General features: G+C 54.2%; 3 protein-coding genes across 10 annotated transcripts; 1 reads left to right on the top strand and 2 right to left on the bottom strand.

The window, feature by feature from the left end:
* Positions 1-1,445: 1,445 nt before the first annotated feature.
* Positions 1,446-11,059, bottom strand: CHRD (chordin). Of its 4 annotated transcripts, none has more exons than XM_032631479.1 (23): positions 10,546-11,059; positions 10,210-10,313; positions 9,602-9,731; positions 9,335-9,463; positions 9,139-9,238; positions 8,929-9,016; positions 8,429-8,570; positions 8,173-8,313; positions 8,006-8,088; positions 7,782-7,929; positions 7,516-7,622; positions 7,272-7,391; positions 6,473-6,629; positions 5,906-6,126; positions 5,354-5,467; positions 4,758-5,030; positions 4,586-4,679; positions 4,416-4,472; positions 4,039-4,142; positions 3,466-3,568; positions 2,530-2,684; positions 2,265-2,367; positions 1,446-1,909 (listed from the first exon to the last, which is right to left on the bottom strand). In XM_032631479.1, the coding sequence occupies exons 1-23, from the start codon at positions 10,691-10,693 to the stop codon at positions 1,857-1,859; spliced, it is 2,874 nt and encodes a 957-aa protein (XP_032487370.1). In that variant the 5' UTR covers positions 10,694-11,059; the 3' UTR covers positions 1,446-1,856. The 4 variants fall into 4 exon arrangements, with proteins under 4 accessions (XP_032487370.1, XP_032487369.1, XP_032487372.1 ...); XM_032631478.1 differs by having other exon boundaries at positions 1,446-1,912; positions 10,546-11,058; XM_032631480.1 differs by lacking the exon at positions 1,446-1,909 and adding an exon at positions 1,920-2,093 and having other exon boundaries at positions 10,546-10,750.
* Positions 11,060-11,236: 177 nt separating this feature from the next.
* On the top strand, positions 11,237-17,973 carry THPO (thrombopoietin). Of its 3 annotated transcripts, XM_032629303.1 has the most exons (7): positions 13,180-14,166; positions 14,262-14,425; positions 14,661-14,788; positions 15,080-15,166; positions 16,670-16,837; positions 17,077-17,157; positions 17,274-17,933. In XM_032629303.1, exons 2-7 carry the CDS (start codon positions 14,413-14,415, stop codon positions 17,655-17,657), a joined length of 861 nt encoding a protein of 286 aa, XP_032485194.1. In that variant the 5' UTR covers positions 13,180-14,166; positions 14,262-14,412; the 3' UTR covers positions 17,658-17,933. The 3 variants fall into 3 exon arrangements, with proteins under 3 accessions (XP_032485193.1, XP_032485194.1, XP_032485192.1); XM_032629302.1 differs by lacking the exon at positions 13,180-14,166 and adding an exon at positions 11,237-12,927 and having other exon boundaries at positions 17,077-17,973; XM_032629301.1 differs by having other exon boundaries at positions 13,185-14,166; positions 17,077-17,973.
* A 3,702-nt stretch (positions 17,974-21,675) lies between these two features.
* On the bottom strand, positions 21,676-26,935 carry POLR2H (RNA polymerase II subunit H). Of its 3 annotated transcripts, none has more exons than XM_032631546.1 (5): positions 26,789-26,935; positions 24,030-24,113; positions 23,852-23,945; positions 22,968-23,051; positions 21,676-22,047 (listed from the first exon to the last, which is right to left on the bottom strand). In XM_032631546.1, the coding sequence occupies exons 2-5, from the start codon at positions 24,076-24,078 to the stop codon at positions 21,930-21,932; spliced, it is 345 nt and encodes a 114-aa protein (XP_032487437.1). In that variant the 5' UTR covers positions 24,079-24,113; positions 26,789-26,935; the 3' UTR covers positions 21,676-21,929. The 3 variants fall into 3 exon arrangements, with proteins under 3 accessions (XP_032487437.1, XP_032487438.1, XP_032487436.1); XM_032631547.1 differs by lacking the exon at positions 26,789-26,935 and adding an exon at positions 25,728-26,103; XM_032631545.1 differs by lacking the exon at positions 26,789-26,935 and adding an exon at positions 25,355-25,713.
* Between the last annotated feature and the right edge of the window lie 35 nt (positions 26,936-26,970).

The raw sequence follows: 26,970 nt of genomic DNA, 5'->3' as shown, positions 1-26,970 counted from the left end.
CAAAGGAAAACTCAGAAAAATACTCAATGATTTCTTAATAGTGGTTATCTAGGGGTTAGAATTTCTTCTTTCTAACAGGTGAGTTTTTCTTTCTTTCTCACACATTTGTGTATTACCATAATTATTCACAGTGATTTACTTTTATGATGAGCAGAAATAATTCTGGCAGCTCCCTTTGTTCATGAGATCATATATCAAGGCCAAAACAATGTTATAAGGGCGACTCTATTCTCAGACCACCATGATCATTTCACGATCCCTAAGAATTTTTCCACTTTTATCATCTGCAACCATGTCTCTCCAGTATTCCAGAATTTGCTCTATGTTTTTTCCTTCACTCATCCTCTTTGACTACCTAAAATCTGATGAGCTAAAATGTGTCCCTTCCAGCATGCCTGGTGAACACCCTCCTTGTCCCAATTGTGTTACTTTATGAAATTACCCCCTCCTGTCCCTTTTGTTGTGTCAGAGGTGTCACACTTTTGTTTCTCTATCTCCCAATATTTTCATAAAAGACTAAGGGTGAAATGCAATGAAACAGTTGTTCGGAAACTTTTTTGAAAGCAACAAACTCTTGTTTAGAATGCAAACTCTTATTTAGGCTTTCCCACAAGTTGAGAAGCTGACGTGCGTTTTAGAGTGGCGGACTCTGGACTCCCCACTCCCAGTAAGCACCTGGGCTGCCTCTCTCCAGCCCCAGTTTCTCCCTCAGCCCCGAGGAGGCATCTTCTGCAGTCTGTAGTCATAAATTACTCAAATACCCGCATGGACACTGACTTGGCCCAAAGTGAACTGGCAGCTGCCAGCAGCGCCACCATGCGATGGCTCCGAGTGGCTGTTCATCGTGTGACATACCCAAAATCCGATGTGGCACATAAGAGATGGCCAAGGGAAGTCACTGGAGAATGCTGAAAGGTGACTCTCAAGTAAAAAGTGGCAAAGCGGAGGCCTGTACGTGAGGGAGTTTTCTCTTCAAAACCCAGGTGTATCAGAACCACCCCCATTTCTCCTCTGACCAGAGCCCCTGTTTTACCTTCCGTCTCTTTCTGCCGGAGAAGCTCGGAAGCCCAGTCAAACTCTCTGCAGAGCAGAAGGCCTGACTGACCCCAGGGTAACAGATCAAATTTTAAATCCTACCAGCAACAGTTCTGAGACACTATAATGCTTGGCAGAAATGCCAGCCCGGGCAGGTCACTGGAAACGAGTGTCCAAATCCTGCTTCAGTTTGCCTATTCCATCTCAAAGATGGCCCAAGCCCCTCTGCGGAATCCGGGCATGCCAGCCCACTGCTGTGCCATCCTGTCCCCTTCCCCAGGTCTCTTCCCGCTCCCCGAAGGTCAGAGGGAAGCCCCAGGAGCCGGTGGCCCTCTCTCTCCCTGCCTAACCTCAGACCCTTCTCCACTGGGGCTCACTCAGGCCCCTGGTCACAAAGAAACAACCACTAGCCCAAAGACTGGAAAAAAACGTTTTAATAAATACAAAAATCTCCAATAATGACTCTGCTCAGCTCAGGGGCAGCAGGAGTGAAGTGGGGGGGACCCTTGGTGCTGAGTGAGGATAAATTAAAAATCCCAACAAGCCAGTGACATTATGTACAGAAGGAAAGGGGGTGGGCTTCCAAGGCAGAGGCGAGAGGGCGACAAGGCCGAAGTTGGAGTGGACATGGCATTGGTCGGCCCTGGCTACCCCTCCCCCTTGTGAAGTTGTGGTTCCCAGAGGTAGTGGGGGAGGGAGAAGAGGCAGAAAAGAGGGGCCGAAGGCACTGGGTTTCCCGCAGGAGAATGCGGGGTCCCCGGCGCCCCTCCTCCCCCAGCCCAGGCCCCATCCTCTTGGTCACGCGGCCTTCCGGCTGCTCCCTAGGAGCCTTCAGCTTCTTTCTCCAGCTCTGGAACTGTCCTGGTGTCTGCAACTGCTGGAGACAGAGCGAGTGAGCTTTAGAAGAGGAGTGAGGGAGTGGGGTGGCAGGGAGGGCACAGCAGAGCTCCTCTGTTCTGGTCCCAGAAAGATCAGAATTTTTTCAGCACGTCAGCACACACCAGTTGCATGACTTTAGCCTAGCTGCCTGATTCCTCTGGGCGTCAGAAATCTCATTCCTAAAGAAAAGGCAATCACGAACAAGTCCACAAGTCTGCTGTGACGGGGCGGGGGACGGGGTGGCACTTGTGCAGCAGTGGGCGCTATTCCCGCCACACGGCAGGGGCTCCCTTCCCTCCCCAGGCGTCCCACAGGCAGCCCGGAGCTGCTGCCCCAGGCCCCTCACTTACACCGCCGCCGGGCTGTGCAGTGGGAACAGCAACGGCTCTCCTTCCCTGGGCCGCAGGACAGTGGCAGTGAACAGTCATCCCGCTCACAGTGGGGCACCCCTGCCTGGTGCAGGACAGACCAGATCCTGAGGGTCCCTGAGGTGCTGGGGCACAGCGGCCTTCAGCCTCTTGGGGGAAGCCCACCCCCAGGAGCCTGCCCTCCCTGGGAAGTTCCCCTCCCCCAGGCCAGGCCCCCAATGCCCGCCTCACACAAGCCCTCACTTACCCCACATCTGCAGGTGATACAGCTCATCTCCCCAAAGGGGGGCACCGAAGGGTGCCAGCTCTGGCTCTCCGGGAACCACTGCCCTGCAAAACGGCAGCCCCGGGGCCCATCAGCCTGCATGGGGTCCCCCAGTTGGGGGTGGGCCCCTGACCCCACTGTTGGCAGGGAGAGAAGGAGGGAAGGAGGGAGAGGTCAGTAGATGTGAGCTCTGTGAGGGCCACCCAGGTTTTATTTGTCACCAGCAGTTTCTGGCACTTAGTAGGTGATAAGTTTGGATGGATGGATGGATGGATGGATGGATGGATGGATGGATGGATGGATGGAAGGATGGATGGATGGATGGATGGATGGATGGATGGATGGAAGGATGGATGGATGGATGGGTGGATGGGTGGGTGGATGGGTGGGTGGATGGGTGGGTGGATAGATGGATGGAAGGGTGGATGGAAGGGTGGATGGATGGATGGAAGGGTGGGTGGGTGGGTGGATGGATGGGTGGATGGGTGGATGGGTGGGTGGGTGGATGGATGGATGGATGGATGGATGGATGGATGGATGGAAGGATGGATGGGTGAATGGATCGATGGATGGATGGGTGGATGGGTGGATGGGTGGATGGATGAGTGGATGGGTGGATGGATGGGTGGATGGATGGATGACTGGATGGGTGGATGGATGGGTGGATGGGTAGATGGATGGGACAGGAACTGGATCCCATCACAGCCCACTAACACATGCACATTCTTTCCAGTGCGTGTAGATCCCTGGCTCCAGGCTAGGCACAGAGCAATGCTGGGTAAATACTGATTTAGCTGAGACATCCCTTCCATCCACCCTCACTAGGCATCCCCTCACCATGCATCCCCCCACCCCGACCCAGGACAAGGACAAAAAGCCTTATCTGCCCCAAGAAGCCTCAGTGCCCACCCCCCTCACCTGGACACTGTTTGCAGCAGTCAGTGGGGTTGGCACGGACAGGCTGGGCACAGGCCAGCCGGGGACACTGCACCTTCTCACAGTGCACCTCTCCAGTGCCCCCCTGTAGGGATCCATTGAGTGAGGGGTATCAGGAAAAAGGAGGAGCACATAAGCCTCCTGCTTCCTCCCTCTCCTTTCCCATACCTCCAAAGTAATACATCCCTGGCCTTTTACTCAGAGGCCCTGGGCTGGGGCTTTTTATGTACCTGAACTCAAATCCTCATTGTGGCCCTGCAAGGTAGGTGCTACCACATCTGCTTATGGGAGAGGAAAGTGAGACTCAGGGACGCACAGAAAGTGCCCAGGGTTACATGGAGCTAGTCAGCTGGCAGAGCCAGAGTTCACACCCAAATCAGTCCGTGCCCTTTTCCTTTATAGGAAGCCAGCTCTCAGAGCTCAGGGAACTCTTCTCATGTTATTTTGATCCTTGAGCCCTCCTCACCAAGACTGGGCTTTCCTCTCCTACCAGCCCCCTCCCCAGCTCTGCAGACCCGCTGGGTTCCAGCACCACAGAAGACTGGGTGGCCATACCTTGCAGGTGCAGACAGCACACTTAATTAAGCCAAATGGGGGCACGACAGGGTGCCACCGGGTGCCCGCTGCCCGCCAGCTCCGGTCGCCATCAAAATAGCAGCCTGGTGGGGGACAGTGCCCAGCTGCCATTAGCACTGAGTTCATTGGCTGGGCCCACAACCCAGGACTGAGCCTCAGGCCAACCCCACAGTAGTCTAACCGCAGGGCCCACTTGTGGGCCAGTGAATCTGATGAAGTCTATCAGGTGTCACTTGTAACCTGTGCCCCTCAGCCTCCCTCCACCCCCATAAACACTCTCCCCCTCCCATCCCCCACCCCGTCCCACCCAACAGCTCCTCTGGATTCCCTACCCCTCCACGCCCACTCCTGCTCACCCTCTCCAGGGTCCCTGTTCTTCGGCAGCCCCGGCAGGTCTCCGACATCTTGCTTCTCTGTGGATCCAAAGTAGTGAAAGCAGACGGTGGCCCCCTCCTTCCCTCCGCAGAGGCCTCACGCCCACACGGTGGACCCTCCATTACCCTCTCCACTCCTGCAGGGCACTCACCCGGGCACACAGGGCAGCACTGATCCGGCGCCTGCACCGGGCTTGGGCAGCTGGTTGGTGGGCACACCATGGGGTCACAGATCACCGTGCGTCTCTACGGGGAGAGGTTGGTGGTTGACTGCGATCCTGACCCAGAACCCAGGCCCCAGTGTGCCCTTCCAGGGCCTCCTACCTGGCAGGTGCAGAGCGAGCAGAGCGGGTCATAGTTAGGAGCCCAGCGAGCCCCATGGGGGCGCTGCTGCCCCTCGAAGAAGCAGGTGTTGGGGTCTCGGAGCCGCCCAGGGCCACCAGGTTTGGCTGGCGCTGGGGCATCTGGGCCTAGCACAGCGGGCAGCGCGGCCACCTCGGCCACCACTGCATCCAGAGCCCCGGGCACCCGTATTTCTTCGGCCCCTGCTGCCGCCAGGCGCAGGCCGCCCGCCTCGCACTGGTTGGCGATGTGCACCTGAGAGGAGAGGCAGGTTGAGGCAGCGCCCGGGCTCCCCCTTGCGTCTCCACCAGCAGCAGCCAGTCAGCCCAAGACACCCTGAGCGCCCCTGAGCCCCAGGAGGATGCTATTATCCACGGCAATCATCCCAGCTGCCAAGGACAGATGGTCAGCTACCAGCCTCATTAAGTACCTCGTCTGGCTTCAGCCTCCCGACCAGTGAGGAGGGAGTGTGTGTGATTCTACCAGCCCCGGGGTTCAGAGAAAGCAAGGGACTGACTAAGGCACACAGTGATAGCCCAACACTGGACCATCCCCACCGGCCCGCACTGCCTGCCTACCTGCCCTCGCAGCTCCCCTTGGGGGCTACCCTTGGTGGTGATCAGCAAGGAGGCGGAGCCCTGTGCCAGGTGCCGCAGCAGCTCAGGCTCCAGATCCTTGACCACGCCCTGCGCCTGTGAGTAGACAGAATCAGGGACGGGAACAAGGCACCCTAGGGCTGAGCCTACCACGCCCAGTTCGCGGGTAAGGACACTGAGGCCCAGGGAGATTAAGTAAGGCCTCCAGGATAGCAAAGCCCAGCGGCGATGGTGTAGAGCTCAGAAGCCAGGTCTCTCTAGCCCCGATTCCATGGCAACCCACCCCACGTCGGGGGCCTGGTCCATCCCACATACCCCTCTGGAGGTTCAGGATATTACATACTATCCAAGAGATCCCACCAGAGTAGGACGCAGGAGAGAGGATGGATAATAAAAGGCTGAGTCAGATGCATACCCGGGTCTGTCTGACTCCTGAGGCTGCCTGCTCTCTGCTTCTCCTGCCAAAGGCCCACACAGCCTTTCATGCGAGAAAGTAGATCTTTTCCAAACTGCCTCCCACCATCACGTCCTCACCTCTGGGCCATAGAATCCCTTCAGCAGCCGCCGGGGCCCTGGCATCCCAGGAGGCCCAAGGAGGTGGGCAGTGATGGTGCCCTGTTCTGAGCCACCAAGCCCAGCCAGCAGCACTTCATAGTGCAGGTGACAGTGGGTATCCAGGGAGAGCCAGGCATGCCCTGCTGCCTGGCTCTGCACGGGGGGCAACACCAGGGCTCCTGCCAGGGGCACAGGTAGTGCTGGATCCAGACAGAGGAGAGGTGACAGATGAGAAGGTGGCCTAGAGCAGCGACTCAATCCCGGCATTCCCCGTCTCCCCCAACACGGACTCCACGAGCTGCCAGGCACTGTCCACAGGCCCAGGGCTGGGGCAGCAGCAAGTGAGAGCCCTGCACCGTGTGTGGTAACAGGGAGGGTCTCCCGGCAGGGCCACCCTACACATCCCCACCTTCTCCAGATGCCAACTGGAGCTCAGGCACAGAGAAAGACACCACGCCAGACTCTGGCCCTCTGGCACCTTCCCTCACATGCTTGAGTCACAGGTTAGAGGACACCAAAGGGCAGGCAGACCCCTGGAGCACTCACTATCATGGCGGGCGCTGTGCCCACTGTAGGGCAGGGCAGCCACGTGCCCCCGCAGCTCTCCATCTGGGAAGTCCTTGGTGCCCACGTTCAGGAACAGCTCATTCTGCAGCAGCATATGAGCCCCCCGGGCACCCAGCCCAGGGCAGACACCCACAGCCTGGGGGGCAGGGAAGGGTGAGCCCCAGCTGTAGCCTGCCGGGTCCCAGATGAACCCCTCCTCAGCTTTCACACAAGCCCAAGACTCTGAACCCTTTCCATGTTTTGTGCTCCCACTAAACCCATACACACTTCCTCACACCAGTAACACTGGATAAGAACCTGGCGGGCCCAGGTTCAAGTCCCTTGCCTGCCACTTCCTACCTATGCAACCATCTCGAGGAGTTATTTAATCTCTCTGATCCTTCACTTCGCCATCTATAAATGAGTACTGTGAGGGCCAAAAATAACAGAAGCAAGACAACCAGTACAGTTTGTGACACATAGAAAGGCTCGATAAATGGCAGCCACTGCGATCACGTTTGCTATTACGTGATCTGCTGCACTGATCTCCCTGTATAACCCCTTCCACTTGACATGAGCTTCCTGAAGACGGGCCACATCTGATTTTCTCTGTACTGCAGGCTTTAGCCTGAGACTCACTAAAAAATGTGTCCAGTGAATCAATGCATCAGTGAGAGAGCCTGTGAGTGAGTGAATGATGCGGAACATCCCTGCTCATCCAACATGGCTTCCCACAGCCCCCGGCACTGTCAGCTCTGGTGCCTGGGACCTGCAGCTCTGCCCTGCCTGAAGCACTCACCATGTATCCTCCCGGCTGGAGTCCAGCCATGTGGCACAGGACAGTGTGCTGGTTCCTCCGCTGAGGCTTGGTCTCCAGCGTCATGGCCACCACCTCGCTGCCTGTACCTACCACCTGTACCTGGAGGGCAGGGTCAGGGAGGGCAAACTGGAGTAGCAGAGAAGGCCTGGGCCCTGAACCGTTGCAGGCCAAAGCCCCGCCCTGCTCTGCTGCCCTCCCACCTCCTCCATCCCCCAGCTCTTACTTGGTAGATCAGGGAGCCATTTCCTAGCAGTGTAAGGCTGGCCGAGCCGGCTGCACCTGTCTGAACGGGGATCAGGGCATCGGCCCCACAAAGGACACTTTGCAGAACTGCAGAGGGTCAAGACAGGTGGAGGCAAGCTTGCTGCATGGCCATTCACATCCCCAGCCCCCAGGATCCCTCCTATACCCCCCCAGCCCCTCCTCTGGCACTTCTCCGTGCCTCTCAGTTGTGTGTGCCCCGGGGTGCCAGGCTTCGCCCTGCCTCACCATCACAGCTCTGCCTGGCAGCAATGTGTCCACTGATGCGCAGCCCTGACCCACTTGCCCTCTCCAGGGCCATCTGCAGCTCCCCCAGCACCAGCCAGTCCATCTCCTGGGCTGTCAGGTTGGGCAGCACTTCAGCAAAGCCCGGCTCCTGGGGGCAGAGCAGGGTATGGTGGGCACAGCAAGAGGCCAGAACCGGTGGCAGTAAGAGCCAGATCCTTGCTCACCTGGGCCGAGGCATTGGCCTGGAGCTCTCGCAGTAGCTTCCCCTGGTGTAGAATCTGGAGCCGCAAGGGAACCTGGGCTGGTCCTGCAACAGCCACACATGTGGATACCTCTGAAACATAGGTGATCTCCCTACCCTCCTCCTATGTGCTGCCCCCATTCCACTTACCCCCACTCCTGGCTTCCAGCAGCCCACGGAAGAGCAGCAAAAAATGCAAGGAGTCCTCTGTGTCACTGAGCGTGAGGAGGGCAATGCCCCCTATGCCCTGCTGTGGGGGGCCTTCCAGGGTCAGGATGGCACTGAAGGTCTCTGGGGGAGAAAGGACCATGAGAGCCCACCAGAAAGTCCCCACCTCAGCCCACTCCATTCCTGGGGGTAGAGAAGACTCCAAACTTCACGTCCAGGGGCTGTTTGCTCCCCTCACCTGCGGCCAGGGCCCGATGCCGGATGAGAGGCCCCCAGACCTCCCCTGAAGGGTGACTGGGTGTCACGAGTGCCACATGCAGCTGTTCTGCCCTAAGGAGCCGCAGAGACAACCGAGGCACTGCTCGCCACACCCCACAGACCTGGAACAGAGAGATAAGAAGACTCTACTCAGAATGCAGGACAGGCCTGCTGAGAGGCCCATGTCTGGTGAGGAAGGAATATGGGAAGCTGCCCCCAGGCCCTCCTAGGAAGTTTGAGAAGGGGCCCTGGAGCCAGATGCCAGGGTCCAAATCCTGGCTCCACCACTTACTAGCTGTGTGACCTTGAGCAAGTCACATTCTGCTACTGAGCCTCAGTTCCCTCATCTGTAAAATGGGCATCATAATGTCAGTGCCTTTCTCCCACTGGGCTGTTGTGAGGACCCAAGCAGGTAATGCAGAACATGCTCTCAGCACAGCGCCCAGACTGGATAAGCACTCATAAACGGCATCATCTCACCAGGCCATCTTGGGTAGGGGCTGCAGGGTGTTCAAACAGGATGCTGCCAGTGGAGTCTGAGAAGCGGATTCGGGTAAGGCGGTCCAGCCTGGTAATGAGAGTACCCTGAGCACGGACTCCGAGCCTGAGCCAGAAGCAGCCCCTCCAGCCTCCCCAATTCTCCCTCCCTGGCCTCCAGCTGACCCCTCCTCCCTCCTTCCCCTTTCTCACCGCCGGTAGGAGATGGAGAACCGCAGACTAGAGCGCAGCAGTGACACTCGGGCCCGTGCCACCGCTTGAGACCTTGGCCCTGTCAGCAGCGCCACGAAGTCTGTGAGGGAAGGAAGATATCCCTAGTACCGTCACCCGCTGCTGCAGCCCGGCCCCAACCATGACCCCGGTCCTCACTTGCGCAGCCCCTGCCTACCCGTGTGGCCATCTCCACGCCCCCGATCCTCAGCTCCGGGCTCCCCGCGGTCGCTGTAGCTTCGGTGCTCTGGGTCCCGCGGATACTCGAAGGCCAGGCCCATTGGCTGCTTTTCCGGACCGCTGCGCTCTGAACCGGGGGTGGGGGATGCAGGTTTCAGCTGGGCACGAGGAGGGCCAGTTGGCCGCTCCATTCGCTCCATCCGCGTGGCCCAGGACCAAGCATCGCGGCCCTGCTGCCCTCCTCTCACCGCGGAGCGGGCCTTACCCTGGGGGCAGGTCTGGCAGCAGTGTCCGGGCAGCTGGCGCGGCTGCCCGCAGGCCAGGGTTGGGCACTCAGGTTTGATGTTCTTGCAGCTGACCCTGCCCGCGCCCCTTGCGCGGCGACCCCACTGAGGCTGCTCGCAGAGAAGACGGGAAAACCGAATGAGGGCAATACGCTGTTGGTGGGACTCAAAGGTGAGCCGAGAGGAGGCACGGGACCAGGGCAAGGTCCTCCCACGGGGTGAGACTGCTCTGCTACATACAAGCTGCATAACTCTAGACAAGTTACTTAACCTCGATGGGCCGTAGGGTCCCTATCTGAAAAATGAGAGTCATGATAGTATCTATCTAGCATGGTTGTACTAGGAGTTAAGAGAGAGACAGACGAAATGGAGTTGGCAAAGAGCCTGACACACAGTGGGTGATCAATAATAGGCAACACCTGAGACTTGAAGGGGGCTCTTCCTCCCCGCTTCCTCCGTCAGAAAAATATCCCAAGTATCTGCAGACTGACTTCTCTTTCTTCAGCAACTCCGAGTCCCTCCGGCGTCCCAAGACCCCATAGGTCCCCGACCCGCGAGGGCCCCGGCCACGGCCATTGGGTCCACTCACCGCCTCGCAGGCACACAACACGCAGCGCATCACCCCGAAGGGCTCCCCCAGGTCCGGGTGCCACGTCTCGTCCAAGGCATAGACCTTCCCGCCGAAGGAGCAGCCTACGGGGACGGACTTGGCTGGCGGCAGCTGTCCCGCTCCTACCGTGTACCCGCCCCGGGCGCTGCCGGCCGGGCCCCCGGTCCCCGGGCGCGACGCGCCTCGTGGCCCCCGCCCACCCCTCCGGGCCGTCCGCCGCACCGAGCCACCTGCACCCGGCGCCCCCTCCGGGCGGGCGCAGACTTGCCCCGAGCAGGACTCCCCGCCCGCGCCTCCCCCGGGACGTCCACCTACCTGCTGCTCCCCGAATGGGCAGCGGCTCCTTCTCGGGCCGGATGGGAAGCGCTGGGTGCTCGGGGCCGGCGCCGCGGGCCGGCCGGGAGCAGAGCAGCAGCAGCCCGAGGAGCAGCAGCGGGGCCGGCGGGGCCGGGAGGCTCGGCATGACGCGAACGGGACAGCTGGGGAGGCGGGAGGGAGGAGGGAGCTGGAGAGGGAGGAGGGAGGTGGGAGGAGGGCCGGGCCGGGGGCGGTACGGCGGGAGGGGGCCGGGGCCAGGGCCCGAGCTGTGCGGCTAGGGGCTCGTCGGGCGGCCGCGGAGTCGGCGCCGGGGCGGGCGGGGCGGGAGGAGCGGCCGGGAGGAGCGCGGGCGGGCTGGCGGCCGCTGACCCGGGCCGTACGCGGCTCTAGTGCCCCGGGCGACGGCTCTGGCCCGTTTTATGCCCCGCGCCCGGCGCCCCGGCCGGGGGCCTCCTCCTCAGCAAACGGGGCGGCGGCGGCGGCTCGGCGAGGGGCCGGGCTGAGCCCGGGGGGTCCGGCCCAGCAGCAGCGGCCCGGATCGCGAAAGGGGGAGGGGAGGGAGGGGCTGGAACCGGGCAGGGGAGGAGGGAGGGGCTGTAGGAGAAGGGGGAGGGGAGGGAGGGGAGGGGAGGGACCAGGGGGCGCAAAGACGGGAGGAGAGGCGGGTCTGGAGCCCCCCCACTCCAAGCTGGACCAGGAGGTGCGTGTCCGGCCCAGGATGGGAGCCCCAGACCAGGGAGGGGCAGAGACTGCCCGAGGCCTGGGCCAGCCACTGGGCTAGGACTGGGTTCCTGCAGGAAGGATGAAGAATTGTCTTTAAGGATGACTATGTGCAGAAAAGGCCCGTCAACTCATCTTCGCCTGACGCTGGGCCCACAGCACCTCTCAAACCCCACACCACTCTCACTGCCTAGCCTGTGTCCTACCTCTTCTCTGAGCTCTCTCCTCATTCTACTGTTCCCCAGGATAGGAACTTGGCCAGAAACAGACAGTATCCCCTTTCTGTCTGGTGACAGTGTTTCTCTCCCTACTGTTACCTGCGCTCAGGCCCATCCAACCATCATCATCCCCAGCCTGACGCACTTTCCCACCCTCTTCCTTCACCCTGGGGACCCTGTGCCTCTCCACCCTACCCACAACCTCTTTTGTCTTGGTTTCCTGGTCATGACGGGCTCCCTGCCCCCTCCCACCCCCACTCTCCCACCATCCTCCCAACCATCCCGGCACCCTCCTTCCTAATCTTGGGAGGCATCTCGTCTGGCTGAACTGGAGAATTCTGGGATCTAGGCCATACTCTTTAGCAGACAGCCCCATCCTGGGGAGGAGGAGCAGGACACAGCCTGAGGAAGAACTGGGGGGGAGGGGGTGATGGGAACAAGGTCAGGCCAGGAGGCCCCTGAGGACGGACTGTGGGGAGAGTGGGACTGAGGGGAAAGCAAAGGAACTAGAGCCAGGGCCAAAGGAAGAGGGGGGCCAGCGGGAGGTATTTGCGGGGGAGGTTCAGCAGCTGTCTTTCCTAAGACAGGGACACATGGGGCTGGTTATTCCTCTTGTCACATGTGGAGTGGTAGGAGATGGAAGAGGGAGAAAGACCAGGCAGGCAAAGAGGGCACTGGCACAGAGATAAGTGGGCTTAGCCATCGGAGCCACTGGGCCCCAACAGAGTGGTACCCGAGCACAGCTTAATCCAGTACAGGCACCCTCTCAGCTTGAAGGCCTCTCAAACTGTCCAAACTGCTTCCTGGTAACACTGACCCCTGACAGGGTCTTCTGTAATACAGGCGACACCCACATTCCCATTTGCAAAGGGGGCATAAGACATGACCCCCAGAGGGTTATTGGCGAGAAAAGCAGGAAAGCAAGAGTCCTAGTAGATTTTAGCAGCAGGTGTGGTGTCCAGGGAAAAGAAATTTGGACAGCCAGGAATTGAGAGACCCACCATTCTAAAGCCAGACCTCCGTGCCTCTTCCTCAGGGACAAAAGTGTCCTGCCAGAATCCTCCTGGAAAAAACCTGTTTCCCTCCCATCTTCTCCCCCAACCAGGTCCCAGATTTCCCATCTCCTAGGGAAAGACAGATCCCCCTGTTCAAATCCTCTGTGTGGTGTGCGTGGGTGGAGGATCTGGGGCTCCGCTAGTGAACCATGGTCCAGGCAGGGGCTCCAGGTCCTGCGCGGGTGGGAGGAGAAGGCGTCACTTCCGGGGGCCATTGCCAGTGTCTAGTGGCTCCCTGCTCTCTGATTGGGCAGAAGTGGCCTGGGCAGGCGTGTGACCCCACTGCCCTGGAGGGGCTATGCCCCAACGCCACCTGTTTTCCTACCCATCTGCTCCCCAGAGTGCCGCCTGCTCCGCACCTGGGTCCTGGAGCCCTTCTCCACCCGGTGAGTGGCAAGCAAGGTTTGGAGTTAAGTGAGGGTCGGAAGGACAGGAAAGAGGAATTGGGCTCTCTGCTGGGGGAGGGGCAGGCAAACTGGAACCTGCAGGCACTGACCTTTGTCGAGAAGAGTGTAGCCTTCCCAGAATGGGAGGAGCAGGACAGAGCAGGGGTAGGGGGTGGGGTGCTGGGTTCTGAGGGACTGATCACAGACTTGGTGGAATACAGCACAGTCGCGGCTGGCCCTAAGGAAAGGGGACATGGTCCCAGGGAGAAAATAAGAAAGGACGTGTTTTATTGGACTTAGGGAACATAGCACCAAGCTGGACGCAGCCCCAGTCCCCATTCTTACCCAGTCATTCCTAGTTAGCTCACGAGGTTCTGAATCCTGGGGCTGGGGAAGCCGGGCCAGGCAAGCCAAGGCACAAGGAGAGGGTAATGGGAGGAGGGCTCATGCATGTTGACAGACCTACAGGAAATCCCAATATTGAATCAGGTGCAGGCCTCTTTGCACAACTTGTGAAAGAAGGAGGAAGCCATGTGTGGGGTCCTGCAAAGGAACCGGAAGGGGTCTGCAGAGGGGGCAGGGAGGAAGGTGCAAGCTAGGAGACATATATGGTGGGTGTCTAAGGCAAGGTAAGCCCTGCAAGGTGTGCATCATCTCACCCAGCCTGTGCTCATTCCTGGGCAACTTGCTTCAGGAAGGAAGTTCCAGGACTGTTAGCCCATCTCTTCACCTTGGATAACCCAGTATTTCAGAACTTAGAATGCAAAGAAAAACTCCAAGAGGCTTTGTATGTTGGGGTAAATAGAAAAAGAATGAGAGGTTAATTTCTCCTACACCACCTTCTCAAGCTTTTAATCACCGACCTTTAGTAGTTAAGTTTCATTTTTGCCCAATTTCCCTCCTCAACCCCACTCCCCAAGCTACCCCTGAGCACATTGTACATGTTTGCTAGCTCCTTGTCCTGGCCCTGTATCCCATTTCCAATCTCTTCTCAAGACTTGTGCCACAATACTTCCTTTCTCTATCCCCATCCCAGACTTTCTCCAACCGAACAGGGTTGCTCAGACTTTGAGGCCAATTAGATGTGTGTGTATATATCCTGTCCTGCAGCTCTCGGCAGGGGGCAGGGGCACCAGAGCCACCTCAGACGTCCTGAGGAGCCCTGACAAAGGGGAGATGCCATACGCTACCTTCACAAGATGATGTGGGAGCAGTCCGAGCTTTAGCAGTTCTAGGCTGGTCAGCATCTCACACCCTCCCAGCATCTGTTCCACCAGCCAGGCAGAGTGTTTTCCTTGAAACTCAATAATGTTCATTATTCCTGTCACTTGCAGGATAGATTCTAGACCCTCCTCCTTGGCCCACCTGTGCCCCACCCCACTCTGCCCAGAAGTGCAAGAGCCCAAGCCGCCTCCATGGCCCCAGGACGGATTCAGGGGAGAGGCCCCATACAGGGAGCCACTCCAACCAGACAGCCTGGCCAGAATGGAGCTGACTGGTAAGAAAACCCTTGAGAGACCTAGGGCCAAATCAGATCTTGGTAGAGGGGAAAGAGAAAGGAGATGTGCTGTGGTGCGGGGGCAGGGGGGACCTCAATCTCCCAGGAATAAGGCCTCTGAGAGGCAGATTCCGTGGATTTCAGGTCTGGGTCCTAAGTGGGAATTCCTGGACCACCACCCAACAACGATTTCTTCCTTATCCGCCCCTTTCCACCTCACCTCTCCTCATCTAAGAATTGCTCCTCGTGGTCATGCCTCTCCTAACTGCAAGACTAACTCTGTCCAGCCCGGCTCCTCCTGCCTGTGACCCCCGACTCCTAAATAAACTGCTTCGTGACTCCCATGTCCTTCACAGCAGACTGGTGAGAATCCCCAAGCACTCTCCCCACTATCCAGCTAACTGGTGAGATACCCTGACTCCTATCACTTCCTCTCATTCCCTCCGATCACTACTCTTCTAATATTGTCTTCGGTAAGACCACCCCCCGCCTAATTACCACCCCTTTACAAGGATTATGGTTTACAATCAAACCCTCTCTTAAAAGCTCTAGTCTGGTTATATTTCATGGAAGCCTGTCCTGGTAATTGGGCCACCATAACCCCCTCTATTTCAGTGCCCTCTCCACCATCCCCCCACCAATCTTTTTCAACAGAGCCAGTGCCCAGACGTTAACCCTTTGTCCACACCCGTCCTGCTGCCTGCTGTGGACTTCAGCTTGGGAGAATGGAAAACCCAGACAGTAAGAAAGCCATCCTTTCCCTTGGTTTCCCGAATCCTGTCTTCATGTGTTTCCTACTGATTCCCATGGATTTTTCAAAATTCCTGAGCTCCCTAAAAAGATCTCACCTTCAGCTTGGCCACCCTAACCCAACATACATTCTACTATGGGGATATCCTCTGGACAAGATGATGGTTTGTGGTCCACTACGTAAAATAGAGTCAAAGTTGACCACCATGAAGAGCTGGATAGAAGTCTCTCATGGCCATGCTTTTGACCTATTTCTGTTCAGCCTTCTTAAGTTGGTGTGAAGAAGCAAGACTGATCTGTCATCCTCAGATGACACAAAACTGGGATGCACAGCTAAAATAACAAAAAACAGAATTAAGGTTCAAACTGCTAAAAGGCTAGGTCAAAAACAAGGTGAAATTTAACAGAGATGTATATAAAATTGTAGATGTGAAAAGTAATTGAATAAAATCCTATTCCAGCTTTCAGGCCACAGTGTCCCTACATACCTCATATAAACTTCTAGCCCTAGTACTCACTATGAAAAGGACCTGGGAGGGTTGGATTGACCCCAAACTTAGCATTGTAACAACATTATTGAAATAGCTACTTAAAAAGGTAGGGATCATAGGTGGCTTTAGATGTTTAACGTCCACATTGTAGAAATATTCCTAAAAAACTCTATTCTGAGTGGACTGCACTTAAACTACTGCACCGAGTACTAGCCATCCTCTTTTAGAAACATGCTAATTTACTCAGAGGGACCATATTAAACTAGCATGTTTCCAAAAGGAGGAAAGCAACCTGAACAGTGAGAGGTTAGAAAATATGTTATGCAAGGAATGGTTTAAAAAAATAATAAAGCTTGTGTGATTAGCTTGGAGAAGAGTGTCAGTCTTGTGGTAGAGCATGAAGTGCTTCAGTCTGAGACTCACTCAGGAAACCTACCAGGAGGGAGCGCTGCTTAGAAGGTCAGCTCCTCTACCCTCAAGATCCCTAGAATTCCCTTGCTTCCCTCAGGTCTTCTGGGGGATTGGAACAGGGAGGAAGTGTAATTGCTAGTGATCCCTTGTAGCTCTAGCTCTGCCATTTATCAGCAAGCCCCTTTCCTTCATCTTTATAATCTTTATGATGGTCTTATATCTACATTAATTTTTTTTTAAATCATATGATCCTGGTTTTATAGCAGAAAGAGTAGATTTGCAGCACTAGAACCAAGAGGTAAAAGCTATAATAGGGCAGATTTCAGCATAATGTAAGAAAAAAAAAAAAAGAGCTTTTCTCACAGAAATTACATGTGAGACCAGGCTGCGTTACTGGACACTGGCGTTATTCAAGCAGAGGCTGATGACCAATTGTCGGGAGACTGAAGGAATTCCTGTACTGGGTGGGACCTAGGTCCTGTCCAATTCTCAGCTCCTATGATTCATTCTGCTGGCAACTCTTACAGGCTCCCCACCCGCTATTAGCATACCCTTTGAAGCTGTCCGTTTCTCTCTTCCATCTCTTTCCCAGGAACAGACCAAGGCACAGGACGTTCTGGGAGCCTCGACCCTTCTGCTGGAGGCAGTGATGGCAGCACGGGGACAACTGGGACCCACTTGCCTCTCATCCCTACTGGTGCAGCTTTCTGGACAGGTCCGCTTCCTCCTTGGGGCCCTGCAGGGCCTCCTAGGAACCCAGGTAAGTCCCCAGTCAAGGGAACTATAGAAGCTGTCTTTCTTTTCTGACTCGGTCCCCTCAGAAGACCTGAGGGAAGAAAGGGGAATTTTAGAAATCTTGAGGGTGGAAGAGCTGACCTGCTAAGGAGTGCTCCCTCCAGCCACAAAGCCTGGGTTCTGGTACCATATCTTTCCCACATAGACAGGGAGGCATGATATCTGGCCCAGGTCTCTGGCCTCAGGCCCATCCTCTGCCCTCAGCTTTCTGCGCAGGGCAGGACCACAGCTCACAAGGATCCCAGTGCCATCTTCCTGAGCTTCCAACGACTGCTCCGAGGAAAGGTGCGTTTCCTGCTGCTTGTAGTGGGACCCACCCTCTGTGCCAAGCGGGCCCCACCTACCACAGCTATCCCGGGGAACACCTCTCCATTTCTCATACTGAACAAGCTCCCAAACAGGACTTCTGGATTGTTGGAGACAAACTCCAGTGTCTCAGCCAGAACTACTGGCTCTGGACTTCTGAACAGGCTGCAGGGATTCAGAGCCAAGATTCCTGGTCTGCTGAACCAAACCTCCAGGTCCCTAGACCAAATCCCTGGACACCTGAACAGGACACATGGACCCCTGAGTGGAATTCACGGACTCTTTCCTGGACCCACACCCAGGACCCTAAGAGCCCCGGATATTCCTCCGGAAACTTCAGACATGGACTCCCTGCCACCCTACCTCCAGCCTGGAGAGTCTCCTTCCCCAGCCCATCCTCCTCCTGGACAGTACACACTCTTCTCTCCTTCACCCACCTTGCCCATCCCCACGGTCCAGCTCCAACCCATGCTTCCTGACCCCTCTGCTATCACACCCAACTCTACCAGTCGTCTTCTAGTTGCAGCCCACTCTCACTTCCGGAATCTGTCTCAGGAAGAGTAAGGTACTCAGGCACTGCCGACATCAGCATCGCCTCCCAAGTACAATCCCCTTACTCGGAGGAGAGGCCCTGGGAGACAACTGCAGCTATACAGGCATACCTCATTTTATTGCGCTTCATTTTATTATGCTTTACAGATACTGCATTTTTTACAAATTGAAGGTTTGTGGCAACCCTGTGTTGTTGGATGATGGTTAGCATTTTTTAGCAATAAAGTATTTTTGAATGAAGGTATGTACATTGCTTTTTTTTTTTTAGACATAATACTATTACAGTTAATAGACTATAGTACCATGTAAACATAACTGGGAAACAAAAAAAAACCCAAAAAATTTGTGTGACTCGCTCTATTGTGATATTCACTTTATTGTGGTGGTCTGGAACTGAACCTGCAATATCTCCGAGGTATGCCTTTACCAGATTTTCTGCTTTCACCTGAAACCCAAAGCCCTGGTGAAGGGAGACCTGCAGGACAGAAAAAGTATAATTTGTTTACTACATGCCATAAAACTACAAAAGCTATTTTTTTTAACTATTAATAATGTTCACCAGAGCAGTTAGTTATCTCTGGTCTATTTTCTGCACAAATTTATAACTATTTCTCTGTATACTCTTTTTCATATGATAATTCTGCAAAGGCCTGGCCTGGCCTGGCCTATCTTCTGAACAGAGGTAGGGCTTATGACAGAAAAAAGCTTTGGTTTTCTGCTCAGAGCTAAGGTTAGTCTCTTTACCCCCTTTATTATCATTCTTAATGGGGCTCTGATATCCTTTTCTTATGAGATCCTTACTCTTGAGAAATGAATGAGAAGTCTCTCAGAAAAGCAGTTCCTAAGCAATAGACGAAACTGAGACTGTATAAAGACAGAATAAAGGAGAGGACCCCAAAGCTACCTGCAAAGCGAGGGGAAGATGTTCTTCTCATGGGCAACAGATCCCCCCTCCCTGAGAAAAAGCTAACAGGAAGCTTTGGAGAGCCTTACACCCCAGGTAAGGCTGTGCAGACGGGTCAGTCAGACAAGATGAGACCTGGATGTGACAGCTGAGCAAACAGCCAGCACTTCAGCAGCTCAGCAGGAAGCTTCACCAGGCGTGGGTTCCTGCCTCCCTCCTGTGGAGGTCAGGGGGAAATGCAGGAAGTAGCTTGAGTCAGTCTCCTAGAGCTCACACAGCAGGAGGGACAAGCACAAGTCAAGTGCAAGTTGAAGGCTCATTTCCCAATTCCCAGACGTGTATAGTATCTAAAAAGCAACCCTGTGTGACACCATAAACTCTGCCAGGGGATCTCTAGAAAAGAAGCCCAGGCTTATGGGGCTTTCTGAATAAATGCCACCATGGTGCTTGGGAAGCAGAGGTTTATATTGCCCCAAGCACTCCACTGCAAGGTCAACACTACCTCCAGAGGTGTCTGTAGGAAAACTAATGGAAGCTTTTTCCTCTCCCACCTCAACTCCCCAAAGGACAGGAAAAGTTAGCATGTAGGTAGAGGAACCAGAAACCTAGGGTTGCAAACACTACCACAAAACCCCAGGGTCATTAAAGGCATTCCAAAACAGTAGAATGAAAGCCAGTATGTCAGGAACCTTATGCACATTATCTTTTTTAACACTCACACATCTCTATAAGGTAGGTATTATCATCTCTGCTTTACGGATGAGGAAACAGGCTCAGAGAAGCCCGGCAAGTTCCCAATCGTTTCACAGCCTGTGAACAGGAAAAGAAACACCCTAGGATGACTTAGTCTGGAGCCCATACATTCCCCAGTGTGGTGCACTGTCCAGTATATCAGTCAGTGACTCTATTTATTGGAAAAAATTTCCAAGTCCTTAGGGAGTACACATCAACGGTTAAAGAGTTCTGAGTAGAAAACCAAAGCTCTTGGTGGGGTGACCAATTTAGGCATCTCCAGGTGTCTCCCCCTACCACCCCATGGACAGAACAGTTGCCATGGAGAAAAAGTCAACAAATGCACCAAGCTCAGAAGTGCCGTCCAAATCTCGGATGGTGTCAGTTTCTGCATGGGAGAAAATCAGTTCATCCACACTACAAATTCCAGCATGGAGTCAAGAGAATAGTAAGTGGAAATTTTAACTTACTGAAATATTAAAAGTAGGTTAAATTTAATGATCAAATGAAACATTTTATGGCACATGAAAGCCAGCACCCAGTACAAGAGATGCCAAAGGGACCAGAGACAAAGAATTAAGGGTTTTCAGATAGTCAGCTGAGAGACAAAGATGGCAAAACTGCAAGAAGTATGTAGCCAGAAAGTTCCAGGCATCCAGTACTGGCATTTGACTTACCCTAGGGCAAACGTAAATAACCCATGGGCTTCTCCAGTGGGAACTAACTTGCCTCTACTGAGCATCTAACCCATTCCCAAATCATTCTATTGGGCTGATTCAGTCCCTTCTTCCCTTTACAGAAAAGACAAAAACCTGTTACGAGGACGCTCTTATCTCTATTCAACTGTACACCAGTTCTCTTTCTTCTGCCACCCCACGGCAGCTAGGACAGTCTGCTACACTACCCCTCAAACTATTAGCTACCCTGCAAACTGTTATCGGTAATTAGGTTCTCCCTTCTCCAACCCCTACAAAAAAATTTGACTGCACGGAAGAGGTTCTAGGATTCTATAAAAATTCATCCCAACTCCCACTTCATCTCCTACTTCCCTCTCCCCTCACCCCCACCCCACAGTAAAGCAAAAGAAATACCTTTACCTCCCCCCTACAGAGGCCATTCATTTTCAACCCATTTCCCTAAATACTATTTCTAACACCTCCTGTGAAGACCTGAAAATGATGGGGAAGGAAATACCCCAGGCATCCCAGCAGGAGGACCAACTCTCATGGCAAAAAAGGGAGATCAAAAGAGACAACTACTGGGCTTCCCTGGTGGTGCAGTGGTTGAGAGTCCACCTGCCGATGCAGGGGACGCGGGTTCGTGCCCCGGTCCAGGAAGATCCCACATGCCGCGGAGCAGCTAGGCCCGTGAGCCATGGCCGCTGAGCCTGTGCATCCGGAGCCTGTGCTCCGCAACGGGAGAGGCCACAACAGTGAGAGGCCCGCGTACCGCAAAAACAAAAAGAGACAACTACTTAATACACACTTATGATCTTTCTGGATTGTTACCCTGAACTTCCCAGGGGAAATCAGAGTCCCATGTACCGTCTGAGACCTCAAATGCCAGGCTGAAGACGCAGCTCCGATGCTGGAGTCCTTGTAAGCATCACCATTTCCTCAACTTTGTTCTTCCCCCACTGATAAATTGGTGACTGCAGTCAGACTGCTGTATTGTCCCAGGCACTGGCACTGAACTGCCAAACCTCATTGGTATTGCTGCCCTGTCTACTTCACTGGTCTGTGAGGCAGCTCCCTGTTCAGTGTCACTGGTAAAAACCACCACCAGTTACCCTCCCTCCAGGTCACCACTAGAATGTAAAGCAGAGAGCTAACTCCTCCATCCGCTTCCACAACCACCAAATCGTTCTTCCTCTCCTCTTCAGAGTTGTGTCCCATGCATGTGTCGAAAAGCCTCATCTCAAAGCTGGATGAAATGACGAACATTTCCAGGCTATGCAAGCAACTCATTCAGATCAACGTGATCTGACTTCCTGAGAAACTGAAAGTGTTAGAAGAACACGAGCAGAGCTCCTTGCCTATTCAGGATTCTATGCCAAATGGGTGGTGCCCTCAGGAGCCAAAAGCACAACACTCTCTCTCCCAGACAGAAAATCACATTGGAGGATAAATATTGGGGGTAGTCAGCCAGGAGACAGAGATAACCCTGAACCCCGATACCAAAAGGTTGGGACAGATCCTACATTGACATGTGGCCATCTGGCTGTGGGCCAGAAACATAATATACCGTAGGCAAAGTGGAAAAAATGATTTTAAAATAAATGGAAAAAACTTTGCTAAAAAAGAGGGGAAAAGAGTCTGAAAAAGTAAACTTTAATTTAAAAAATCATATACATAAAACAACTTCTGATTCATTTTAAGCTCTCCCACTGGGTCTTTCGCAGGCAAGTCTGTTTCCCATTGAGTCCAGACCTCCTAAAGATGCACCCACAGTGGACAGAGAGCCAGCCCCTCCTGAACAGGTGAACAACAGCAACTGCTACTCGGGCTTGAACGAACGTCCATGACGTGCGTGACTAAGCAACAAGGCTGGCTCCCTGGGTGGTTCAGAAGGCCAGTTTCTTCATCAGCAGATAAACTCTGGAATCCACTTCAAATCCATGCAGATTGTTGGCATCACCCTGCAGCCTCATGAGCAGGCCCCCATAGGACACGTAGGCAGAGCTGAAACAGAAGACCCAGTCCCATGAGTCTGAGCTCCATAGCAACTGTTACTCAGCAGCTCTCCAACCCAACCTAAGAAAAAAAAGGCATCCTTCTAGAGTATTGTCATCAGGAACCAAATTGTTCTTTATATCAGCAAAGGTGGAAAATACTCCATGCCCAGAATAAACGAAATGGTCAAATCAATTAAGATACATCCATTTACTGGAATGTTACATAGCTATTAAAATGTTTAGGAATAGCTTAAAATTGACATGGGGAAACATGTTTTACATAACATTAAGCAAAAAGAACAGAACAAAACATTGTAATAAACAACATGAGCTCAAAGAAAAAAGTACAGAGGAAAAAAAAACCCTAGAACATTCAAGAATGTTTATGTAAAAGATCCCCTCTGGTTATAGAATTATAGGTGACTTTTTTCCTTCTTCACGTTACTTCTCTGCTTTTCAAATTTCTTACAAAGGGCACATGTTGTTTTAATAAGATTTTAAAGAAAAGAAAAAAATAGTTGGGCAGAGAAACCAAAGAACTAGGGATTGGATTGCAAAACATACACATACACACACACACACACACACACACATACACACACACAAACAAAAAGGCCTAGCAGTTTAATCACTTATGCTGCATTTAGTTCTTGGAGAAGTAACCTTCTTTGGCATTTCACACAGCTAGATTACCAGTTTCTCATTTGGACCACCAGGCCCTGAGGTCCTGACAGAGGGCAAAGTGAGCAATCTACATTTCAGACTGAAAATTGTTCCCAAAACAGTTTCTTTCCGGGTCCCACCTAGGTCTGAGGTGCTTGGGGAAAGAAACCCAGGAAGCCTGAGCATGGTCCAAATTTTCAGAGCATAGTCCAAATTCTCACAAAAGGGAGGGGGCGAGGGCTCTCACAAGGCCACGGAACTTACAGGCGTGTTGCTGCTTCAGTAGAAGTTTCATCTCCCTCAATCCTGTACACTTTCCCATACATTACATACTCAAATTGGTCAGCCCTGTGGAACAATAGTGGCAGTTATTCTTAAATGTAGTTAACAACAATAAGAGGCCCTTTAAAAATGGTAACTGGTAACTAAGTGCCAGCATCATAACAACAGGCACTTTCCAAACATAATGTCATTTAGTCCTCAGAGTAACCCTGTGAGCTGGGTATGACCATCGATATTTTACTGATGAGAAAACTAAGGTTGAAAGAGGTTAAGGTTGGACTTCCCTGGTGGCGCAGTGGTTAAGGATCCCCCGCCAATGCAAGGGACACGGGTTCGATCCCTGGTCCAGGAAGATCCCACATGCTGCGGAGCAACAAAGCCCCATGCGCCACAACTACTGAGCCTGCGCTCTAGGGCCCACATGATGCAACTACTGAGCCCCCGCTCCCTGCAACTAGAGAAAGCCCAGGCGCAGCAACAAAGACCCAACGCAGCCAAATGAGAAAAAAGAAAAAAAGAAAGAGGTTAAGGTTATTCAACAAATAAGCGGTAGAGCTGAGATGTGAACTGAGTGGGGCTCGAAAGCCTCTGCATCACACCAAACTCCCTCCCAAGACACAAGGCCCACAAAGCCTAGGTCATTCAGTGGTCATTTCCTCTGCCATCAAAAAGCTGCAACTCACACTGTAATCACTGCTTTGGATAAACACCTGAATGTCTGAATTCTTAAGTGCAGCAATTTCCTTAAGGTTACACAGATTCTGCTGATAATTATTTATTTTATGAATTAAGTAAGGGTCTTTCTATACCACTTATCAACTTAGTCCTCAGGCATATTTCAAGTACTCCCTGCTCCACTCCCTCACCTGGAAGGCCTATCATCTGTAGGGTTGTATTCACCATCATCCAGAGTACCATCTTCATACAAAGTACTGGCTATGACCAACCGGAACTTGTCACCTGAAAAATAACAGCAGCATCAGAGGGTGAAGAACAGCGGAAATGGCAAAAAGCCTCCTGCTGTTGTTTATGTTCAATACTCACCCAAGTCTACAGGGTAAATTTGAATGTTTACATCTAATATGAGGTCCATCTTGAAAGATTCACTCTCACAATGCAGTCGAGACACTGGAGGGAAACAGGGAAAGAGTGGCAGAGGTCATTGCCTGGCCCAGGGCAGACCCTACAGCGCAGGGCAGACTCCTACTTCGTGGGGGCTGGATGCAAAAGAATACTCAATCTAACCCAACCTGTATCCACTGGCCTCTCGTAGACGTGCAGGCTCAATCAGACCCACGTATGCAGGGACTTCCCTGGTGGCGCAGTGGTTAAGAATCCACCTGCCAATGCAGGGCACACGGGTTCGAGCCCTGGTCTGGGAAGATCCCACATGCCACAGAGCAACTAAGCCCGTGTACCACAACTACCGAGCCTGTGCTCTAGAGCCCATGAGCTACAACTACTGAGCCCACATGCCACAACTACTGAGCCCTCGCGCCTAGAGCCCGTGCTCCGCAACAAGAGAAGCCACCACAATGAGAAGCCTGCGTGCAGCAACGAAGACCCAACGCAGCCAAAAATAAATTAAAAAAAGAACCACATATGCAAGAAGGAAAGGGGACACAACCTATGGCAAGCGGATAGAATTCCCATTTGAAAAAAATCAAAGATCCTCTGGCAACAAATAATATCCAGGTCCTAGGCCTACCTAGGTGGTTAAGAAACAACCTGATTTGGGGCAAGTTATTCATTCATCCAAAGGTTTTATCTTTCTGTGCCAGGTGCTCTGCTAAGGGGATTATCAACTTGTGTAAGAACTGGGTTTTGTCCCAAAAAACATCCCAGTCTCTAGGCAAAATAAGAGACACCAAAGACAATTATTGATCAATGACAGAATAAAGAGCTGTACACCAACCAGTCAACTCTAACTCCGAGAGGATTTCACAAAGAGCTAAAGACTCTGAGGGCGAAGGGCTCTGAGGTCGGATTATTCGCTGTACAGCCTTGGGTGGGTTGCTTTGTCTCTCAGAGCAAAATGGGTAAGACACCACCTACCTCATGAAGGCTCTTGAAAGGAATACGTAATATAAAGTGTGTGTAAGGTGCACAGTACAGCGCCTAGCACAGAGTGGGTAGCGATTAGAAAGATGCCCGGAGAAAAGGCCATCCAGGCACTGGGCACAGCTTGTGTGAAGCCAGGGAGAGCCCGGAGTCTCCGTTTCCTCATCTGTAAAATGTTTCCTGAGAAAGGTCCCTACACCAAGACCTGCCGGTAGGGGTAGGCTACGTGAAATGGGTGGACGAGAGGCCCAGGGGCGTGTCCCCGAGGAGATTAGCCCCTTCCCCCAAACAGCCCCTCCAAATCTTACCTCGGTCAAACTTTTTGCCCTCCGGGTCAATGTCTTTTACATCAAAAATATCCTCAAACAGGATGCCTGCCATGGTGAGGGGGCCACGAAAATAGAGGAGGGGCTGAGCGCCAGACCACGACGACTAGGGGTACGCGCAGCCCCTCGCGTGGAGGTAAAGAGGAGAAAGGAAAAGGCAGCGCTTCAAGAGCGGCGGCTAAGAAATAGAATAACGCATGCGCACGGACAAGCAGGAACGCGGCCACTTCCGCCACCTAGCTCTCGGGGCTTCTTAACTTCCGCCCCGAACGATTCTTTCCGAGAGGCTGCAGTATTAAGGGCGGGTCTCAGGTCCAAATAACTCCGCCCCGGGCGGCAACACGATAGATCCCACCTCCGGCCGAGGCGGCGTCTTGTCCGGCTCTCTCCAGTGGCTCTACTGCGCCCTCTTCAGAAGCCAGGTCAGGAAGACTGGAATGCTTGGGGGCCTACCCAAGCCAGGGGCCTTGATCCTTGGCCCAGAGAAGCCCGGCCCGTACCCTACCGTGCCCGTCCGCCTGCCCGCCGAGGGCACAGTCCGTGCGAAGGGCGAGCGGAGAAGAACCCCGCCCCCAGGGCGCTGGCCCGGCAGGGCTCAGGACCCAGCCTCTCCAGCTGGCAACCAGGCCGGCCCGGGCCGGCTCGGCCCATATGGCTGTCACCTGAGCCGGGTCCGTCCAGTTTGGGAATTTGCCATGATGTCACCATGGGAAAGAGGAAAGCCTGCATCGTCCCCACCCCTACTCTCTTCCCTCACACCGCCCCTTCAGCAGGCATTAACACCCACCCACTGCCCTCCTTGAGCACTGCCCCTTAAGCTCGGTTCTGCCCTTCCCCCCCCTTCCTCTAGGGTGCCGGCTCTCACACTTCCCCCTTCCTGGACACTGCTCCCTCCTCCTGGGAACACCCGCTGCTCCCACGTGCCCCTTCACCCTGGTGCTGCCTCCTCCGGCACACTGCCTGTTTCCTGGACACTGGCCCTTCCCCCTCACACTATCTCTGACACTGCCCATCCACCTGTGCTCACCCCACCCACTGCTCTATCCTTCTTCGGACCCTTACAGAGAACGCAGAGCGCAGAGCGCCAGCAGGCCGTCCCCCCTTGGCGGCTAGACGTGAGCAGCTACTCGGATTTCTCCTTGGGCCCTGCCAGGGAGAAGCGACCTCTGTCCTCTCACGCCCGACTCCCAGGCACCTAGACCTCCCTTCCCTCTGGCCTCACCCCTTCCCGTTCCCTCTCCACCTCCACCCCCGCACAAGCCGAAGGCCAAGTTGCTCCAAGTGCACCTACCCTCGGGGAGCCGCGAAGAAGCAAAGAGAAAGGAAGGGGATGAGAGAGACCGAGGGTCCCAGTTCCAAGCACTCCCCTTCTGGGCCTAGCGTCCCCCTCCGAGTCCCCCCAGCTTTGTTTCTCACCCCCGACGGAGTGGAGGGGCCCTGCCAGGCCGGTCTGAGCCCTTGGCCCCAGCGAAGAAGCAAGAGAGGACGCCGCTCCTGAGGGATTGGGCCTGAAAGTCTGACTTAGACGGCTCGGCAGCCCCCGGCCCTACAGAGCCCCGGCGAGTCCCGCCCCTCCCGGCCGGGCGCGGAGAGCCACA

The sequence above is a fragment of the Phocoena sinus genome, chromosome 4 (assembly GCF_008692025.1).
Source record: "Phocoena sinus isolate mPhoSin1 chromosome 4, mPhoSin1.pri, whole genome shotgun sequence".
Taxonomy (NCBI): Eukaryota; Metazoa; Chordata; class Mammalia; order Artiodactyla; family Phocoenidae; genus Phocoena; species Phocoena sinus.
Note: the sequence above shows the minus strand (reverse complement) of the source record. Positions and strands in the feature narration are given on the sequence as shown.

What these genes read in the sequence shown, in the direction of transcription:
- THPO (XM_032629302.1), top strand. An exon ending in ATGTCCTTCACAGCAGACTG is followed by an intron (nt 14,789 to 15,079) that starts GTGAGAATCCCC and finishes CTTTTTCAACAG; the next exon opens with AGCCAGTGCCCAGACGTTAA. An exon ending in GAGAATGGAAAACCCAGACA is followed by an intron (nt 15,167 to 16,669) that starts GTAAGAAAGCCA and finishes TCTCTTTCCCAG; the next exon opens with GAACAGACCAAGGCACAGGA.
- CHRD (XM_032631478.1), bottom strand. Translation starts at nt 10,693, where the DNA reads ATGCCGAGCCTCCCGGCCCCGCCGGCCCCGCTGCTGCTCCTCGGGCTG. An exon ending in TGCCAGGCAGAGCTGTGATG is followed by an intron (nt 7,623 to 7,781) that starts GTGAGGCAGGGC and finishes GACCCTCTGCAG; the next exon opens with TTCTGCAAAGTGTCCTTTGT. An exon ending in CTGCACAGCCCGGCGGCGGT is followed by an intron (nt 1,913 to 2,264) that starts GTAAGTGAGGGG and finishes CTCTGTCTCCAG; the next exon opens with CAGTTGCAGACACCAGGACA.
- POLR2H (XM_032631545.1), bottom strand. Translation starts at nt 25,427, where the DNA reads ATGGCAGGCATCCTGTTTGAGGATATTTTTGATGTAAAAGACATTGAC. An exon ending in AATTTACCCTGTAGACTTGG is followed by an intron (nt 23,946 to 24,029) that starts GTGAGTATTGAA and finishes GTTATTTTTCAG; the next exon opens with GTGACAAGTTCCGGTTGGTC. An exon ending in ACAGATGATAGGCCTTCCAG is followed by an intron (nt 23,052 to 23,851) that starts GTGAGGGAGTGG and finishes ATTGTTCCACAG; the next exon opens with GGCTGACCAATTTGAGTATG.